At 48.2% G+C, this 19,950-nt stretch overlaps 1 protein-coding gene across 1 annotated transcript in view; it reads right to left on the bottom strand.

Annotated features, from left to right (window-relative positions):
- The window catches only part of LOC144692533 (pre-B-cell leukemia transcription factor 1-like), a 724,336-nt gene that overhangs the window by 4,858 nt on the left and 699,528 nt on the right, over positions 1–19,950 (bottom strand). The window contains exon 9 of the mRNA XM_078561505.1: positions 15,842–15,931. Coding sequence (XP_078417631.1) covers positions 15,842–15,931 — 90 coding nt within the window. The remainder of the gene's footprint in view (positions 1–15,841; positions 15,932–19,950) is intronic.

The following is a 19,950-nucleotide window of genomic DNA, read 5'->3' as shown; positions in this document are numbered from 1 at the left end:
CTGTCGGGGTGGAGGCGGGAGGAGGGTGAGCGCTGAAGTCAGCGCGGGCAGGGGTGAGCGCTCACAGAAAGCTCCCTGAAGGCAGAGAGCCGCCTCAGGGAGCTGAAGACCTGAAACAGCCGAAAATAAAGGTCACAGAAACTGGAAAAAAAGTGTCCAAGCTTCATAATCAGCCGCCTGAAAATGTGGGCAGTGAAAATGCTGCCCACAGAAATTTATTTTTATTTTAATTTATCACGGAAACTGCAGCCCGCCTGTGGATGAGGTTTCCTGAAAAATGCAAAGGCCACATGGCTGATTCGGCCGCCCACCAACCATAACGTTGGACAGGCAACAAACACATAGACACGCACACACATTGCACACGCACATACACACGCACACACATTGCACACACACATACACACACACACATATGCACGCACACCCACGCATACACCGGCTGCCCGATGTGGAAAGGAGGCTGTTGAGGGAGGTACCTCCCTTCTTACCCAAGGCCTGAGCAGGGCTCTCCCCTGCCCCTGAGCTCCTCCATCCTGCTTCAAAATTGAGGCTGGGTGGGAAACAGCACTTATATTGTCATTAATTGCCTGCTTAAGGGCCTCAATTGGGGCATGTGGGCACACTGCTCCCATTCTAAGCAACCTGCCTTCATACAAACCTGGCTGCCCAGCTTGGGAAAACACACCTCGCAACCAGAGCTATTGTTTCCCAGTAACCACTGCTGAGGAATTTGTAGTCACTGGCTTCAGTGCCTCAGGCCCAGGGCAAGAATTTATGTCACTGGCAAGGATGTATTTGTTGCCCATCCCTATTTTCCCTGAGTACATTGCTAGGCCATTTCAGAGTCAGCCCCATTGCTGGGGGGTCTGGAGTCACATGTAGGCCAGAACAGGCCAGGTAAAGACAGCAGATTTTCTTCCCTAAAGATGGGTTTGTACAACAATCGATGATAGTTCCCTGGTTACCATTACTGAGACAGGCTTTCAGTTCCAGGGTTTATTAATTGAATTTAACTTTTACTAGCTGCTGTGGTGGAATTTGAACCCATGTCCCCAGAGCATTAGCCTGGGCCTTTGGATTACTAGTGCACTGATATTACCACTATGCCACCATCTCCCCTTGAGCCAGGGGCCCTGCTCCCAATTGCCTTTCAGTACGGGTGAGTCGACTTCAGATGAGGAAAGCACCAAAAGCTTGCCACGAAAACCCATCCGGCCAAACCAGTGAAGTAAGAGATACAGTCGAAACAGGACTGTTCCCTGGCCTTTGTGGCCTGGTATTTAAGGCTTTCAGGGCTTAGATAGCAGATTGGACCCTCCTACTTTGCACAGCCAGAGCACTGGGCTTCACAAGTCCCTCTGCCTACAAGCAGGTGATTCACCACATGCTCACTCCATCAACCAGGTCTGGGACTAGATCCTAACTGTGGAACTGGGAATTGTTAATGAACCGCGCCCAATACCAGCGCCGCCTTGTCCTGATTACATTGGGCTTTCACTTAACAAGAATTGACTGCACCACTTGCAATTAAGACAGTGACAGTGAAGACAGTTACATAGAAGGCAGATGCTGAGCACAGTCTGTGGATGTCAGCCAGTTTCTATGTTTCTGTCATTTCTTGGAGCAAAATTTAGTGTGTGCCTTTTTAAAAATTCTTTAGACCAATTTGCAAAATGCTCATCCACTCAGTCATGTGGAGTGTCTGCACTGCCTGCCTAGTGACTGCAAAAGAAACAGACTTTAAGGTGTGAGCGGCCCACTACGGACACTCAGTGGTCCACTATATGCTGCCTGGAGACCTGAGTAGCCACTGTCTGATGGCACTATTCGGGAGGTGGACGGGAGGAGAGAGAGAGAGACCCTGGGGGCCAGGAGGTCCTCCCAAGAAGGCTGTGGGAGGAGAGGTGGAGGTCACTGCCAGCAGAGTAGACCCGAGGACCCGGATGCGGTGCGACAAGAAGCTCAACGACCTCACATGAGTGATCAAGGTCAGCAAATGTCATATCCCACTGACTACGCCACGAGTCTCACACGCTGCTCAGTGCACACAACACCCTTTCAATCACCTACCAACAATCTATCAGTCAGGACTCCAACCTAATAATCATAGGCTCAACTCACCCGCACACACTTAGCACTGCTGCAAGCCTCACAGCCGGGACTCACAGCTTGCAGACACTGCCAGCTATTCAACCATGATAGCCACATCACCCAAACGTATTGCACCGCACTTACACTTCAATCTCTCTTGTTGGACAAGGTGAAGACAGCAGGAGTTAACCGCTGGAGATGGGGGAGGGGTGGGGGCAGGCATGGCTGCATGTCCTCACCTGGATGGAGGAGATGGTGCTCCTGAGGTTGTGGCCAGCAGTGGGGTTAAAAGGGTTGGAGATGGTGGAATGCTCACACCTAATTCTCCTTTCTTCACATCCCACTTCCTGCACAATCTTTTCTGATTCCTAAAAGCATCTGTCTCTTACTTACCAACCCTGCTGTCCTCAGTGTAACCCTACCATTGTACCTTTCTCCTTTCAGGTAGACAAGAACTATCACCTGGCCATGTGGGAGTGTGAAATCAGCTGATGCTGAAGAAACACTGCCTCTCTCTCTCTCTCTCTCACCCTCACAGCCACCAGTTCAGATACTGACACTCTGTACTTTAGAGGGTGCCAGAGAGGTGGGATCTGCACTTGGTCAGATACTAGGGCTTGAGTGGACAGCAGCCAGGTCAGAGGGGAAGAGTAACGTGGGTGCCAGCTCCCTGGAGGGCGAAGTTGCACACGGGTTCTGCTGCAGAGGGCTCAGATGAGGACTTCGATGCAGCGATATAAAGAAAAAAGTCAGCAGGCATGCACACAGAGATGGCTGGTACATTGGTTCACCTGCCAGAAAGCCTGCTGCCACTATCAAGGAGCACGTAGGAGTCCGGCTCCAACTTGGTAGAGGGCTTTGCAAGGAGCTTGCAACCCATCCTTTCCAGTGGGGAAATGGGGGCCAACTCCATGCGAACACTTGGGGACACAACCATGATGCAGCATCAGGTGGTTGATGTCTCAGCTCCCACTGCAGCACAAGCAGGAGCCAGACTGCTGCAGTGGAAGCTCAGACTGAGGTCATGAAATCTTAGCTTGCTGCCATGCAGGCTCAGAACGCCACCGTCCTGGCTGTGGATTATCAGTGCTCAAAGGGGCTTGCAGAGTCTCACAGCAGTCCAGCAACCTGTGATCCAGCAGTTCACTAGGATTGCTGAGGCAGTGCCCTGGGGCAGAGGCAGTGGCTCTATGGAGCATGCTGCCCTCTCTCAGGATGACAGTGTTTGTCCTCCCGGCACTGCCACTGCACCAGAGCCCTTACTGTCGCCTGCCAACTAGCCAGCCCAGGCTGGTGCCACCCATGGCAAGGTGAAACCAGGCCTCTAGGCCCAGAGCTGCTTGACACCATCCTGAAGGGCTATGTGCAGCCTCCCGACCCCCAATGAAAGTCACCAGCCTTTCACCAGCCATGTTACAGCTGTTAGGATGACTAGAACAGGCAAAGGCACCCACAAGACAGGCACCAGGGGAAGGCACAGCTGACTTTTGTGTGGAATATTGGATGGTTTGTTGGAAAGAGTTGGTTTAAAAAGTTTGTTTTGCTGTGGCTTTTATTTCAGCATTGTGTCCAAGACCCTGATGGTCAGTAACAGAGAGAAGGCAAGGCGTGCGACCCTTGGTGACTAGGGAACTGAGTTGCAAGTCGATGAGCCGATCACGAACAGCCCTACCAGAAAGTCGGGGGAGCGTGACAATGTATGGGCGGGATTCCCTCCAGGATCCCACCTGCTCCGACTTTGGAATGGTTTGAAGCTGGAGTGGACAGGGCCTCAAAGGGGAAGCCGCCCCCGTCAGAGGCCTTTTCCTGCCCAGCCTCAATTATTAGGCTGGTGGGCAGATGGTAGATTTGGGGGTGGGAGGGTATCCGAAAATGAACAGAGTTCAATCTCGGCCGGGAAGGTGCTAGGTCTCTTCTGACTGGGGGGGTACCCTCGCCTTAGAACCTGCTGACCTCCAGACCGCCCTCCCCACCCTCCGACCTATCCCCCGAGACCCCAATCACCACCCTCGCAACCCCCCAGGCCTTCCCTGCACATGCGCACACCCCCCCTCCCTCCCAAACTTGACCCTTGCCACTCCGACCTGCTCCTAACCCTGTCAAAATTTGTGGGAAAGCATTGCGACTGAACATCACCTCTGTCCAATTCAGCATCAGAGAAAGGAAAGCAAGCTGCGAGATCCTCCGCTTGACAGATCAGGGACGAAGGACATCCTCACTGAGCTCACACCCAGCGTCTGATAAGGACCATCACTCAGAGACAGTCACTGCACCGCTCCATTCAGTGGTGAAAGGAGGTGATGAAAAGCCATAGGAGGAGAGAGATCGAGCAATGGAAGACCAGGGGCAGGATTTTACATCACGCGAGGTGAGGGGGCGGGCAGGTGTGTGGCCAACCTGATTGGACGTAAAATAGCGCGCGATGATGTTGGACGAGCATCCCGACGTGATCGCGTACTCACGCGATATTTCAGTCGGCGGGCGCGCAAGGGAGGCGGCAGCACATTCGCCGACAATGAAGAGGCCTGTTAGTGCCATTAATCAATGCTTTTTCACTGCCCGCCCAACCTGACGGGCGAATCGGCCAGGCAGCCATTGGATATTTTAGGAAACCTCATCCACGGGCGGGGTGAGGTTTCCAACATTCATTTAAAAAAAACTAAAAATGTCTTGACAGCATTTTTTACTACGTGCTTGTTCGTGTGACTGAGTCCTATGCTGGGATATGTTTTTCACATTCTCAAGATCTTTATTCTTGATTTTAGTATTCTTCAGCTCCCCCTGAGGCAGCTCCCCAGAGCTTTCAGTGCGCGCTCCCCGGAGCATGCGCAGACCTTTGCGCCCACGCACCTCCCGCCTGCACCCCGGCAGCGCCTTCCAGCCAGCTCGAAATCGCGGGCAGCCGACTATTTCCCGGCCTCTCCTGGGCCCGACAACCCGAAAATCCTGCCCCAGGGATAAAAGCAACTAATTGCGCGTTTTTCGGAGACAGGCGGGTGTCAGATAACATCAATCTTAAATCTGAAATTAGGATCTTACGTCCGAACACAGCAAACTATGTAGGTGTGAGGGACTAGAGCAGATGGGGAAACGAGATTACAAGGCGGGACAGTGTTTGGGCAATGGCGGATATTAAAGAATTAATTCATAATTCGCAATGGATTCTGCATTCCCTCAGGATTAAATACCTGGACTGCAGCGGTTCAAGAAGGCAGCTCACCACCCCCTTCCAAAGCACAATTAGGGATGAGCAATAAATGCTGGACTAGCCAGCGACGCCCACATGCCCTGAATGAATTTTTAAAAATTTGACAGAAAGAAAGTGCTCTGACTGTGGCCAACGAGAAGTTAAAGGCAGTAACAACAGAAAATGCTGGAAATACCCAGCAGGGAGAGAAACCGTTAACATTTCAGCTCGATGACCCGTTTTTTTAAGTTAAGGGTAGTTTTAGTTTAAAGGAATAGGCTTATAATGGTGCAGAAAAGAGCAGGGAGCCTGAAGGTTGAGATGGATTTGAGAATTCAGCAAAGAATGACAAAGAGTTTGAGAGTAAACTAGCTAGAAACATCAAAACAGATTGTAAAACCTTCCATAGCTATGTAAAAAGGAAGAGATTAGTGAGAGTAAATATGGGTCCTTGACAGGCAGACATGGGCGACATCATAATGCAGAGTAAGATAATGACATTAAATGAATACATTGGGCTGAATCCTCTCAGATGGCCTCAATTTTGAGTCAGTCACCCAGAAGTGCCCGTCGAGGGATGTTGATTGTGGCCTTCCCAGAAGCAGCCAATTAAGAAGTCACTTTTGGGAGCCCCGTCCAATTAAGAATAGCCAGTGGGCTAGGGAAGTGCAAGGCCCAATGGGAGGGACCCATTGATGCCCGGCTGGCAGCCCCATCGGGAGAGGTGGGCACTGCGGAGGGAGGTAGGAGGCCCAAGGGGGCTCAAAATGGAGGCACTCCCCGCAGATTCGGGACAAATTAAAAATCCTGCCTGGCCACAGCTGTGAAGCCATCAAGCCGCTGTGGCCATCGCATCCCGGTTGGGTCCGTGCTCGGGTAATCAAGTGGAGGTGTTGTTAGCCCCTCTAGCCCTACCACCTGAAGGTTGCTTCAAACTCCCATCGACCTCCCAACTCGGGGGGCTGTTCTAAGACCATGAAGATTCCGACAGTGTCTTCACCCTGGCCCCCCCATTGGGGCTTTAATTGGGCTAATTGGCTACCTGCCATTGCTGATAGGTAGCCAATACCACAGTGACTCTAGTTCCAACAAAAGCGCTTACAGCGTGGATGTACTACTTTCAGAATTTGCTCCTGGCCCGACCTCCAGACCCACCTACGGAGCCTGGAAAATTCAGTCCTTTGTTTCTGTCTTCACGGCGAAAGAGACATGAAACATTCTCGATATAACGGGGAGTCAAGTGTTAATTATATACTAATTAAATTTGATTGCGTGCAGGTGGTGGACATTGAATGGGTTTCACTTGAACACATATAAGCGACACTTCTTGAAACTGTGGAGTGGTTGAGTTAGGAGGTATATGCATGTAATGTTTCATGTTGTAAATAAATGAAAGACTGAGTAAAGATTGGCTCAAGTATTATTCTTCAATTGGCTTTCCAGACTATAACACTAAGGATTTAGTGAACATGAAGAGCTTCATAAGATCACAAGAAATAGGAGCAGGAGTAAGCCATTCAGCCCATCAAACTTGCTCTACCATTCAGTGAGATCATGGCTGATCTGCTTGTGGCCTAATTTCGAATTTCCTGCCTGCTCCCTTGATTCTCCTATTGATCAAAAATCTGTCTAAATCAGCCTTGAATATATTCAATGACCCAGCCTCCACTGTTCTCTGTGTAAGAGAATGCCAAAGACTAATGACTTTCAGAGAGAAAGAATTCCTCCTCATCTCCGTCTTAAATAGGAGACCCCTTATTTTTAAACTGTGCCCCCCTAGTTCTAGATTTGACATTGAGGGGAAACATCCCCCCAGCATCCACCCTATCAAGTCCCCTCAGGATCTTATATGTTTCAATAAGATTACCTCTCATTCTTCGAAACCCTAGTAGTTATAGGCCCAACCTGTTCAACCTTTCCCTATATGACAACCTCCCAGGGCTCCCAGATGTAGTCTCACTAAGACCCTATACTGCTGTAGCAAGATTTCCCTACTTATAGACTCCATCCCCCTTGCAATAATGGCCAACATTTTATTTTATTCGCCTTCCTAATCATTTGCTGTGCCTGCATACTAACTTTTATGTGATTCAGATCCCTCTGTACCACAGCATTTTGCAGTCTTTTTTTACATTCATTCAAGGGATATGGGCATCAAAGGCTAGGCCAGTATTTATTGCCCATCTCTAATTGCCCTTGAGAAGGTGGTGGTGAGCTGCCTTCTTGAACCACTGCAGTCCATGTGATGTAGGTACACCCACAGTGCTGTTAGGAAGGAAGTTCCAGGATTTTGACCCAACGACAGCAAAGGAACGGAGATATATTTCCAAGTCTGGATGGTGAGTAGCTTGGAGGGGAACTTCTAGTTGATGGCGTTCCAACTATCTGCTGGCCCTGTCCTTCTAGATGGTAGTGGTCGTGGGTTTGGAAGGTGCTGTCTAAGGAGTTTTGGTGAGTTCCTGCAGTGCATCTTGTAGATGCTACACACTGCTGCTACTGTGCATTGGTGGTGAACAGAGTGAATGTTTGTGGATTTGGTGCCAATCAAGCGAGTTGCTTTGTCCTAGATGGTGTCAAGCTTCTTGAGTGTTGTTGGAGCTGCACTCATACAGGCAAGTGGGGAGTATTCCATCACACTCCTGACTTGTGCCTTGTAGATTGTGGACAGGCTTTGGGGAGTCAGGAGGTGAGTTACTCGCCACAGAATTCCTAGCCTCTGACCTGCTTTTGTAGCCTCTTATGGCTAGTCCAGTTCAATTTCTGGTTAATGATAACCCCCAGTATGTTGATAGCAGGGGACTCAGTGATGGTAATGCCATTGAATGTCAAGGGGCGATGGTTAGATTCTCTCTTGCTGGAGATGATCATTGCCTGGCACTTGTGTGGCACAAATGTTACTTGCCACTTGTCAGCCCCAGCCTGGATATTGTCCAGGTCTTGCTGCATTTGGACATGGACTGCTTCAGTTTCTGAGGAGGCGTGAATGGTGCTGAACATTGTGCAATCATCAGCAAACATCCCCACTTCTGACCTTATGATGAGGGAAGGTCATCGATGGAGCAGCTGAAGATGTCTGCAGCTCGGACACTCCCCTGAGGAACTCCTGCAGTGACGTCCTCTCTCTATTTAAATGGTATTTTGCTTTTCTATTCTTCCTGCCAAAGTGGACAATCCCACATTTTCTCACATTATATTCCATCTGCCACTGACAAAGCTATTTGTAATAGTTAAAAAATATTCCTGGAGGAATTAATGGGACTAAAAGCTGAGAAATCCTCAGGACCTGATGTTCTACATCCTCAGGTTTTAAAAAGGGTAGCTGCAAAGATAGTGGTTGTATTGGTTTTTATCTTCCAGAATTCCTTAGATTCTAGAACATTCCCCATGGTGGGATTGGAAGGTAGAAAACATAACCTCACTGTTCAAGAAAGGAGGGAGGAGAGAAAACAGGAAACCATAGACAGTTAGTCTAACAACAGCAATAGGGAAAATGCTAGATCCAATCATTAGAGATTGTGATAACAGGGCACTGATAAAACCATCATATGATTGGACAGAGTCAATTTTGATTCTTGAAAGGAAAATTGCGATTGACAAATTGGTTAGAGTTTTTTGAGGAAGTAACTGATAGGATGGTTAAGGGGGAACGAGAGCATGTAGTGTATTTGGATTTTCAAAGAGGATTTAATAAGGTGACGCACAAGAGGTCAATGCATAACGTTAGCAGCCATTGGATTGGGGGGGTAATATATTAGTATAGACTGAGCAGACTTGGCCAATATTCCCAAGAGTTTAGAACAATGAGAAGTGATTCAATTGAAACACATGAAATTCTTCAGGGGTCTGATAAGTTAGGTGCTGGGAGGAGGTCGACTCTGGCTGGGAAATCTAAAACACCCGAGTCGAAGTCTCAGAACAAGAGGTTGGTCATTTGGGATCAAGATGAGGAGAAACTTCTTCACTCGAAGGGTTGTGAGCTCAGGAATTCTTCATTTCAGATCCCCGTGAATGCTCAGTCACTGAATGTTATCAAACAGAGATCAGGGGAAGGTGTAGGTAAATTGGATCAGCCATGATCTTAGTGAATGGTGGAGCAGGTTTGAGGGGCCGAATGGTTTACTCTTGCTCCTATTTCCTATGAGTTTTGTGTCTTATATTCCTATCTGATTATGCCACTACTAAACACTGCCGACCTATTTATTTTCTGTCTCCCAAAATACCCATAGTTTTTCACTGCTGACTTGCTTCAAATATTTACCTTTTATTTAATTAACATTAAGTACTTTCACAGTTCCGTCCTATTATTGATAATCCATCTTGGCACATGAACACACACATGGCCTCTAAGCATGTGGAGAAACTGCAGCTCACAGCCATGAAAGGTGGGGGTCACCTCAGAGTCTCTGTCACAGGCTCGAGCCACTGTTTACGAGCTTTTATGGACTATGCAATTGAACCGGTTGCTCCCTTTCACCAGGTGTGGAGTTCACCGGTGGAGGAGGGAGGGGCCCCAAAAAATATTAACGGACATACACAAGCGTTGGTAACATGGGAGGCTGCCAGGTTCTCCAATGCGCCAACCATCAGCTCTATAGCTTTGCGGATAGTGCTAAGGTGGGCAAGGGCCCTAATAAAAATGACTGCCAAATTTGGACAGTGCTGCATCTTTTGACTTGGATCCAAGGTCATTTCCAGACACAAACTCATTGCAGCAATGTGTCAGATTGATAACTGTGAAATGAAATCCCTGTGGTCATCTGTGACCACTGAGCCTTGGTAATTCCCCACCCTACCCTGTAAACAAACCAGAACACATCTTCTACTTATGCCTCAATGTGGCCAAATTCAGTGATTTGCCCTGAATAAATTTAGTGGCCCTGTAGGTATGTTAGGGGCTTGTTTTTTTTTAGTGCTGATGCCTGATTTTTGGATGGATGCCAAACCAGAAGATCAAAGCACTGAGATTCCCTGCGAGAAAGGCTGAGTTGCACCCATGAGAGAGGGCAGGGGTCTGGAGGGGGAGGAACCTGGTTCTAACAGATTTATGCCCCATTTGTAACACTTTAATTTTTGATTGGCTGTGCAGTGGATGGATCTTCTGTCTGTAACCCCAATATTAAGACAGCATGTCTGGGGAAGCTCTTTAAGAAGCTCTCTCCATTCCATTCCACCTGAATTTACGAGGCCTCAGGCCTCAGTGGTCAAAATGGCTGCTGTTGCCAGGTTACAATGGGATCCAATGGTGTCACACGATTGGCTGTATATACTACTGCCATTCACGCATCATTCAAGCTCGAAGAATGTTCCTCAACGTGATTTTCAGCTGCTCCCAGCCCTCTGACTGCAGAATCTGACCATGAATAAAATCAGCATTAGACATGGGTTTTGAGTGATTGTGTGGTGAAGCGGGTCAGACTCTGGCTTTTGCAACTCTCTGGCCGGGCTTCACATACAATGCAGGCTGATGGGAAATCCTCTATCAGTTGGCTGTAGAGGTCCCTCGTGAAATAAGGTTGGACTATCAGCTCCTGATGAATACGGATTAGTAGCAAATTGACAATCTCTCTCTCTCTCTCTTAGATAACCCATGGAAGAAATGAGAAACAATGCATTTTTTGGGAAGAACAATGGGGAGAGACAATATAAACTAAATGATGCCATTATGAAGGGATTGCAGGAACAGGGAGATCTGGAGCTTTGCGTTCAACATCGTGGTTAAGCTGAAAAAGGCTGATTTTGAAAAAGAGCACATGGGATTCTGGGATTTATAGATAGAGACATGGGACAGACTTTCACAGAGCCTTCCGGACTCCGCCTCCCTCAATGGCTTCCATTCAACATCGGGTCATGGTCACCTGACCATGATCTGCCTCTGCAGCGCGCCCTCCCCAGGCCTCTCCACCATCACCCACTGTGCCACCACCTAACCAGGCCATTGACATCTGCCTGTAGTCTGCAGCTTTCTTCTTCATTATCAACCGCACGACCAATTTTTATCTCCTCTGCAAACCTTTTAATGATGCAAGTCTAAATCAATGATATATACCATGAAAAGCAAGGGACCTAGTACTGAGCCTTGTCGAATGCCACAGGAAATAGCCTTCCGATCACACAAACACCCTTCAGTCATTACCCTTTGCTTCCTGTAACCGGGCCAGTTTCAGATCCAATTTGCTACTCTTCCCGAGATCTCCTGGCCTTTTACTGCCTTGACCACTCTGCCATGAGGGACCATATCAAAAGCCTTGTAAATGTCCATCATTCAAAGAGCTGGCATAAGCACAATGGGCCAAATGGTCTCTGCGCTGTGATTCTATGATTCTGTAATGAGACAAGCTACAGAAGCTGGGTGAGCTCTGACCGACATATTTTAGTGATCTCGCAAAATACTGGTCATTCTTGTGACTATCATTTGTCATGACAGGGCTACATTGTGAAGGCTTTAATAGGTACTTACTGTCCAGCTTCTGATCTAACACTGTATGACAATTCTATGAAATATTCGGTTACATGATAACAGCATGCGATTCATCACATGAGTGCCAGTGCCTTGAATTAAGTAGGGGAGAGAAAGAGAGATAGAGGGGGGATTCAAAGAAAAAGCGCAAGAGAGAGACAGACAGACAGACTGCAGAGTCATATAAATAGAGCAGGAGATGCCCGCAAACTGGGCCCAACCATGATCATCAGTAGCCATAAAGTCAGTAACACAGGGCGCTGGGGGGAGAGGGGTTACTGAGTGACAGTGTGAAGGAGCTGGGTTAACCAGCAGAGATACAGTCAGTGACACAGGGTGCTGGGGGAGAGGGGTTAATGAGTGACAGTGTGAGGGAACTGGATTAACATCAGTAGAGATACAGTCGGTGACACAAGGCACTGGGGGGAGAAGTGTTACTGAGTCACAGTGTGAGGGAGCTGGATTAACATCAGTAGAGATACAGTCAGTAACACAGGATGCTGGTGGAGAGGGGTTATTGAGTGACAGTATGAGGGAGCTGGATTAACATTAGTAGAGGTACAGTCAGTAACACAGGGCACTGGGGGAGATGTGTTACTGAGTCACAGTGTGAGGGAGCTGGATTAACACAGTAGAGATACAGTCAGTAACACAGGGCACTGGTGGAGAGGGGTTACTGAGTCAGTGTGAGGGAGCTGGATTAACATCAGTAGAGATACAGTCAGAAATACAGGGCACTGGTGGAGAGGGGTTACTGAGTCACAGTGTGAGGGAGCTGGATTAACACAGTAGAGGTACAGTCAGTAACACAGGGCACTGGGGGAGATGGGTTACTGAGTCACAGTGTGGGGGAGCTGGATTAACATTTGTGCAGACAATTGATTAACTTTAGCAGATCAAAAGATATCGTCAATCTTCATAATTGCCACATTTTAACAGTGAGAGCCCTGCCAAGAATGGACTGTAGAAATTGCTATAAAGGTCCATTAAATTCAACTGCTACCTTCCTGGTAGTCACATGATGGAATAATAGTGAAGTTACTATATTATTGTAAAGGAACAGACCAGATGCAAGGTGAGGTAAAGCCCCAGTGATGGGGAGATTTGGGAACCACAGGTCCAAGGTCACATTTCCTCCCAAGCGATTGCAACTCATGTACTGTATACTCAAGAAAGACCTGATGGAGAGACCATCCATATTGTATAGGATTCAGTTTACAATTATACAAACATAATAGGCAGGGACAGACTAGCTAATTTATCAAGCCTGTTCAACACTTGTGGCAGCCTATCTTTAAAAGTGGCATTGTGTGAAACACCCTTTTTAAATATAGTCCTGATAATGTCAGCCCCTCTTTTAGTTAGGGTCGTGAGCAGGAGATTTTCTCTCTAACAGTGCGGCTCCCATTTTGATTAGATTGTTTTCCCCTCCACACCTCTCCCTACCTTTGTAACTGTCCTCCAGCCCTACAGACCGAGATATCTGAGCTCATCGAATTCCGACCTCTTGAGCATCCCTGATATTAATTGCTTTACCATCGGTAGCCGTGCCTTCAGCTGCCCAGTCCCTAAGCTCTGGGATTCCCTTCCTAAATCCCTCTGCCTCTCTACCTCTCTCTCCTCCTTTAGGATGCCCCTTAAAGCCTTTCAGCAAGCTTTTGATTACCTGTCCTAATATTGCCTGATGCGGCTTATAGTCAAATTTTATTTATCCCCCTCCAATACATTCCTGGAGAGGCATTTTGGGATATGTTACAATGTAAAAAGTGCTGGGGAAATGGAAGTAGTAATTGTTGTTAGCTGAATTCTGTAAACGCTCTGTACCTCAGCCAGAGATTCATACGGCCACCTGTGATTTACATATGCCTACGAGCCACACCTCCTCTATGTTTAAGCACCTACTATGTGGCACCCACTGTACAATCCAATTGGTTGCAAATGTTAAGAGTGAATTAAAGGCAACTTTCCCAGCAGGAGAATGACAAGATCCCATTTTACTTTCACCCATTGTCAGCTCCGATGAAGGAGTTCAGTCACCTCTGCCTCCAAAGGAGAGGGGGTACACAGCCAGCAAGGGCAAAAGATATGACAACCATCGCAGCAATAGTTAGCGAAGGCCTCAAGTTTGTTAATCTCGTTCCTTCTCTCCTCAGCCTCTTGAAATAAATATCTCAGGAGAGAGAGAGAGAGAGAGCAAGGATAAAACATTCGTCAACATCTCCCGGCAAGTGGAGAATTTGATTTTGTCGGACATCTCAAGGCAGGAGTGGCGGCCAGCACTAACCTGCAGCGATGCAGAGACTCTTACCCGGCGGTTACATTGTGTGTGTGTTTGTGTAGGCCTGGCCTGCTCTCTCAGCCTGCTGTCACACCCGCTGAGGGGTGGGATGCCTGATCTGAGAAATCAAGTTGGATTGCTGTCCTCTCCGGAACCACGGCTCTGGCTGTCTCTGTCGTATCAATTTTCCCCAGCACCACACAGCTTGTCGCTGTGAATTTACAAGACCACCCAGCACAGGCAGTGCAAGGAGAGGGTTGGGGGCAGGGGTGGGGGTGGGAGGCGGTGAGGGTGTGGGGAGGGGTGGTGGGGGGGTGGGGGGTGGGGAGATGGCCTGCGTGCTGCTTTCGGCTGTGGTGTTTATTTATAGAATATGCGAACGCTCGTGGAGAAGGGGAAGGTGTTTGTGTGCGGTGTGGGGATGACGGGGGTGGGGGTGGTGGGGGGAAATGGGATGGGAGGGGGGGGAGGGTTGGCCCAGCAGGCTTCAGCTAACTGGCCTATTGAGACGCTGAATCAAGGCTTCGGCCCTTGCAGTAAACCAGGCGGCACCTGCCTCTCTGTCCGCTCAGCCCGCTCCAGCGCTCCTGGCGTGCATCTGCCCGATGCTGACTGCCTCTGACAGGTGGGACACATCAGCTGCCTGCCTTCATCTCCCAGCTCGCCTGCCTTACCAGCACCCCTCTGACCTCCACCCCAATCTCTCGTTCGGCAGCAGGGCTGTCGGCGAGCTCACTTTGGCCGCTGGGACTGACCGTCCGACTGAACTGATCTCGGAGATGTGACAAGTGGCACCTCCACGAGATACTGTCTCTGCCTCCCGTTCGGAAATAACGAGAAGCGGGAGAGAGAGAGAGAGAGAGAGAGAGAGAGGCAGAGAGGCAGAAGTGAATAATACACTTGATCGAGGACTTTTAAAACTAAAGCAGGGTTTGATAGGATGGATATAAAAAAGATGTTTTTCTTGGAGGGGAGTCCAAAAGTAGGGGTCAAAAGATAAGATAGTGACTAATAAATCCGATTGGGAATTCAGGAGAAGCGTCTTCACCCAGAGACTGGTTAGAAGGTGAATCTCACCATCACCACCACATGAGGTGACTAACAATTTTTTAAATTCTTTCACAGGATGTGGGTGTCACTGGCTGGGCCAGCATTTATTGCCCATCCCTAATTGCCCTTGAGGAGGTGGTGGTGAGCTGCCTTCTTGACCCGCTGCAGTCCATGTGGTGTAGGTAAACCCACAGTGCTGTTAGGTAGGGAGTTCCAGGATTTTGACTCAGTGACAGTGAAGGAATGGCGATGATAGTTTCTAAGTTGATGCCAGGTGGTCCAGTTCTGTTTGATACAAATAAGCAGCTCACTAGGCCATTTAAGAGTCAACCACATTTCTGTGGGTCTGGAGTCACAGGTAGGCTAGACCAGGTAAGGACAACAGATTTCCTTCTCTAAAGGGGATCAGTGAACCAGATGGGTTTTAATAACAACTGACCATTATACAGAGACCAGCTTTTAATTCCAGGTTTATTAATTAATTGAATTTAAATTCCACCAGGTGCTATGGTGAGATTCAAACCCAGGTCCCCAGGATTACATGTCCAGTGATATGACCACTGTGCCACCATCTCCCCTTGGATGTATCTAAGGAGAAGCTAGATAAACACGTGAGGGAGAAAGGAATGGAAAGATATTGAAAGATGAAGGAGGCGGGAAGAACCTTGTGTGGAGTATGAACACTGGCAGAGACCAGTTGGGCCAAATGGCCTGCTTCTGTGCTGCAAATTCTCAGTAATTGCATGTAAGTAGCAGAAGGAGACAGCTTACTTACATTCAGGGCCTGTGGACTGTAGATCCTGCCCGCTCCCAGACCATCACTGTATCCGCCTGTCTGGTTGATGACATGGCGCAGCGAGTCCACCTGGAAGAGAAACAAAAGGCCCGGGTCACACGGTTTGACCATACCCCATTTCCTGGCACAAGGGCAGGAGGTGCCCCTCCTTACTCTGCAAGAGCAGGGGGTGAGGAGGAAGTGGGGGAACTGGCACGATGGGGAATGTTTCATGGGGGGCATAAGTTCAAGGTGAGGGCAGGAGGTTTAGTGGGGGGATGTGAGGAAAAACTTTTTTACCCAGAGGGTGGTGATGGTCTGGAATGCACTGCCTGGGAGGGTGGTGGAGGCTGGTTGCCTCACATCATTTAAAAAGTACCTGGATGAGCACTTGGCACATCATAACATTCAGGGCTATGGGCCGAATGGGATTAGGTAGGTAGGTCAGGTGTTTCTCACATGTCAGTGCAGACTTGTTGGGCTGAAGGGCCTCTTCTGCACTGTGATTCTGTGATTCTGATTCTGTGATGGGCACTGCCTTACAATCTTGCCCCCTCCCCTCCTCTGAGCCCTTCAACAGGTCATGGCTGCGAAATGGCGTGCTGCGGACTGACTTGTCCTGCCCGCGCCCCCTCCCCGCAAGCCTACACTTCCTGGGGACCACTCTGGCCAACGTGGTCCTGAGGCCGCGCATCAGAACCCTGCTCTCTGCCGAGGCAGCTGGTGACAGAGTCAAGGCTCCCAGGGCTGGCCTCAGTGCCCCCTTTCCTGGGCTCCGGAAGGGAGCAAAAATCAACCACCCCTCGCTCACCTGTTACGTACCCTCCTGGGGAATGTGAACGAGAGGCAGAAATTTGGAAAGCGCAGTTGGTGGAGTATTCCAGGGAGACCAAGTGCGGAGCGGGTGCTCGCTTTGGTGATCTGTTCTGTACCTTCACATGATCCTGAGCTCCTGGTTGCTTTCCATTTTAATCCGGCATCCTACTTACACTCTGACCTCATGCCCTACAGTAGGACCCAATGGGTGTTCATCTCTAGGATTGACTCGGGACCCATGCTAACAAACACTGGATCTCCTCAGGGCTGTGCACTTTCACCTTTGCCTTTTGCTCTCTGTGTGATTGATTGTCAGTCAGAGCACGACAACATAACGATCCTGAAGTAAGCTGACGATACGGCACTTGTGGTTCTCATGAGGAACAGTGAAGTAAACTACAGGAGAAATTTATAAAATTTTCTTCTTTATTTATTCGTTCCTTGGGCGTGAGCATCGTTGGCCAGACCAGCATTGGTTGCCCATCCCTAATTGCCCTTGAGAAGGTGATAGGATGGTGTGATAACAATTCTCTTAAACTGAACGAAAGAACTAGTTATAGATTTTTAGAAATAAGCCAGTTAATGATATTGTTCCTGTGAAGATTAAGGATGTGGACACTGAAATAGTTATAAACTACAATTATCTAGGAAAATGCACAATAAATTGAATTGGTGGGAATCGTGTACAGATGCGGTGGGGACAAGGGACATACACGATTATACTATCTCAGAAAATTAAAATCCTTTCTTGTAGATCCTACAATCATAGAACTCTTCGATACGGCTATAGTTGAGAGCGCTATCTTTTTGGATGTCTTGCCTGACATGTTTTAGGAAAGCAGCCTCTTTAAGGGTACGGAAATTATTGAAGCAGGCAGGAAGGGTATTTGATGAGCAGATCTCTCTTGACGAAATCTGCTCTCGAAGAATTTTGATGCAAGTAAAGAGTGTCATGAACAATAAGAATCACCCTTGTTTCAGTATTACTGCTGCCTGCATTCAGGGAAAAGGCCACAATCCCTTAGATACAGGACAAATTGCTTCCTGAACCCATTTGTGTCCTTCTCCATAAGGACTTTTTGATGTATGGGTGAGAATGTGATAGGGTAATTTTCTTTCATTGTTATTATTTGATGTGGGCATCATTGGCTAGGCCAGCATTTATTACCCATAATTGCCCTTGAACTGAGTGGCTTGCTAGGCCATTTTCAGGGGGTATTTAAGAGTCACATGTAGGCCAGACCAGGTAAGTAGAACAGATTTCCTTCCCTAAGGGCAATCAACAATGGTCATCTTTAGACTTTTAATTGATTTTTATTCAATTCAACCTGCCAAGGTGGGATTTGAACTCAGGTCCAGAAAGCATTACGCTGGGTCTCTGGATTACCAGTCTGGCAACAATACCACTACACCACTACCTCCCCATAAACATTGTAATTTTAAAATTCATTCATGGGATGTAGGAGTCGCTGGCTGGGCCAGCATTTATTGCCTATCCCTAATTGCCCTTCAGAAGGTGGTGGTGAGCTGCCTTTTTGAACCGCTGCAGTCCATGTGGTGTAGGTACACCGACAGTGCTGTTAGGGGTGGGGGAGATCCAGGATTTTGACCTTACGACAGTGAAGGAACGGTGATATATTTCCAAGTCAGGATGGTGAGTGACTTGGAGGGCAACTTCCAGGTGGTGGTGTTCCCATGTCTCTGCTGCCCTTGTCCTTCTAGATGGCAGTGGTCATGGGTTTGGAAGGTGCTGCCTAAGGAGCCTTGGTGAATTGTAGACACTGCTGCCACTGTGCGTCGGTGGTGGAGGAAGTGAATGTTTGTGGATGGGGTGCCAATCAAGTGGGCTGCTTTGTCCTGGATGGTGTTAAGCTTCTTGAGTGTTGTTGGAGCTGCACTCATCCAGGTAAGTGGGGAGTATTCCATCACACTCCTGACTTGTGCCTTGTAGATGGTGGATAGGCTTTGGGAAGTCAGGAGGTGAGTTAATGAATGAGCAATATATCCAAAACAAATTTACATATGGATAATAATAAAATGAATTGTGAAATGAATAACAATCCACTCCAAAAGCTGAAAAGCCCTTTTTGGATACCGTGAAGTCATGAAAGGCGATGTCTAAATGGAAGTCTTTTCCAATGTTCCAATGAAACTCAAGGTGAACCCGAGCAGCAGCACCTCATCTTGCTACTTTGTGGCTCTCTAGCCTTCATACTTCGGACCCTACCTACAGCTCCAGCTTTTTGCAGATAGGGCTGGCAATAAGCGATGGGTGAGCTGCCAGTTGTGGTGCTAGGGGTTGATTGGCGCCTCCGTTGCTAGCAGGGTGCCCTGCACACACGGTGTCAAGCCTTTCACCTCTACCTGAATCCTGGTCTATTTATCGCTCACCCCTTTAGCTCTTTACACCCCTCTCTGCGTCTCGAATAGATAGATATTTTCTACAAGAAAAGCCAACTACAGCTGATGCTGGAAATCTCAAATAAAAACAGAAAGTGTTAGAAAAACTCAGCAGGTCAGGCAGCATCTGTGGAGAGAGGAAGGGAGTTAACGTTTCGAGTCCAATATGACTCTCCTTCAGAACTGTTTTATCTCCTTCAGAGGGTCCTTGGTCTGTAGAGTTCCTTCCCCAGGCAGCAGTGGAGACTGGGTCATTGAGGAATTCAATGTTGAGATAGACAGATTTTTGATAGACAAGGGAGTCAGGGGTTACGGGGGATGTTAGGGTAGGCTGTAAAATGGAGTTGAGACCACAGCCAGGTCAGCCATGCATGATCTTATTGAATGGCGGAGCAGGCTTGAAGGGCTGAATGGCCCACTCCTGCTCCTAAGTCCTATGTTCCTATATTGGTCTCAAAACGTTAACTCTCTTTCTCTCTTCGCAGATGCTACCTAACCTGCTGAGTCTTCCCAGCACTCTCTGTTTAAATTTTCTATCTTTGATTGCTCACATTCTGCCCCCAACTCTCTCATATTAATAGCCCTGCTACACTTAATGTACATTCTAGTTAAGCATTTTAGATTTCATTCCATGTGTGTGTGTGTGTGTTTGTGTGCATGTGTGTGTATGTCTGAGTGCGTGTGTGTGTACATGTGTCTGTTGTGTGTGTGTGAGAGTGTGTGTGTCAGTGTGAGAGTGTGTGTGTGTGTATCTGTGTGTGTGTCTGTCAGTGCATGTATGTGTGTGTGAGAGAGTGTGTGTGTGTGTATGTGTCAGTGTGTGTGTGTATGTGCCTGTGAGTGCATATGTGTGTGTGTGTATGTGTGTGTGTATCTGTACATGTGTGTGTGTA

The sequence above is a fragment of the Cetorhinus maximus genome, chromosome 17 (genome assembly GCF_964194155.1).
Source record: "Cetorhinus maximus chromosome 17, sCetMax3.hap1.1, whole genome shotgun sequence".
NCBI lineage: Eukaryota > Metazoa > Chordata > Chondrichthyes > Lamniformes > Cetorhinidae > Cetorhinus > Cetorhinus maximus.
The sequence above is the reverse complement of the archived record's forward strand: the minus strand, read 5'-3'. Positions and strand labels throughout refer to the sequence as shown.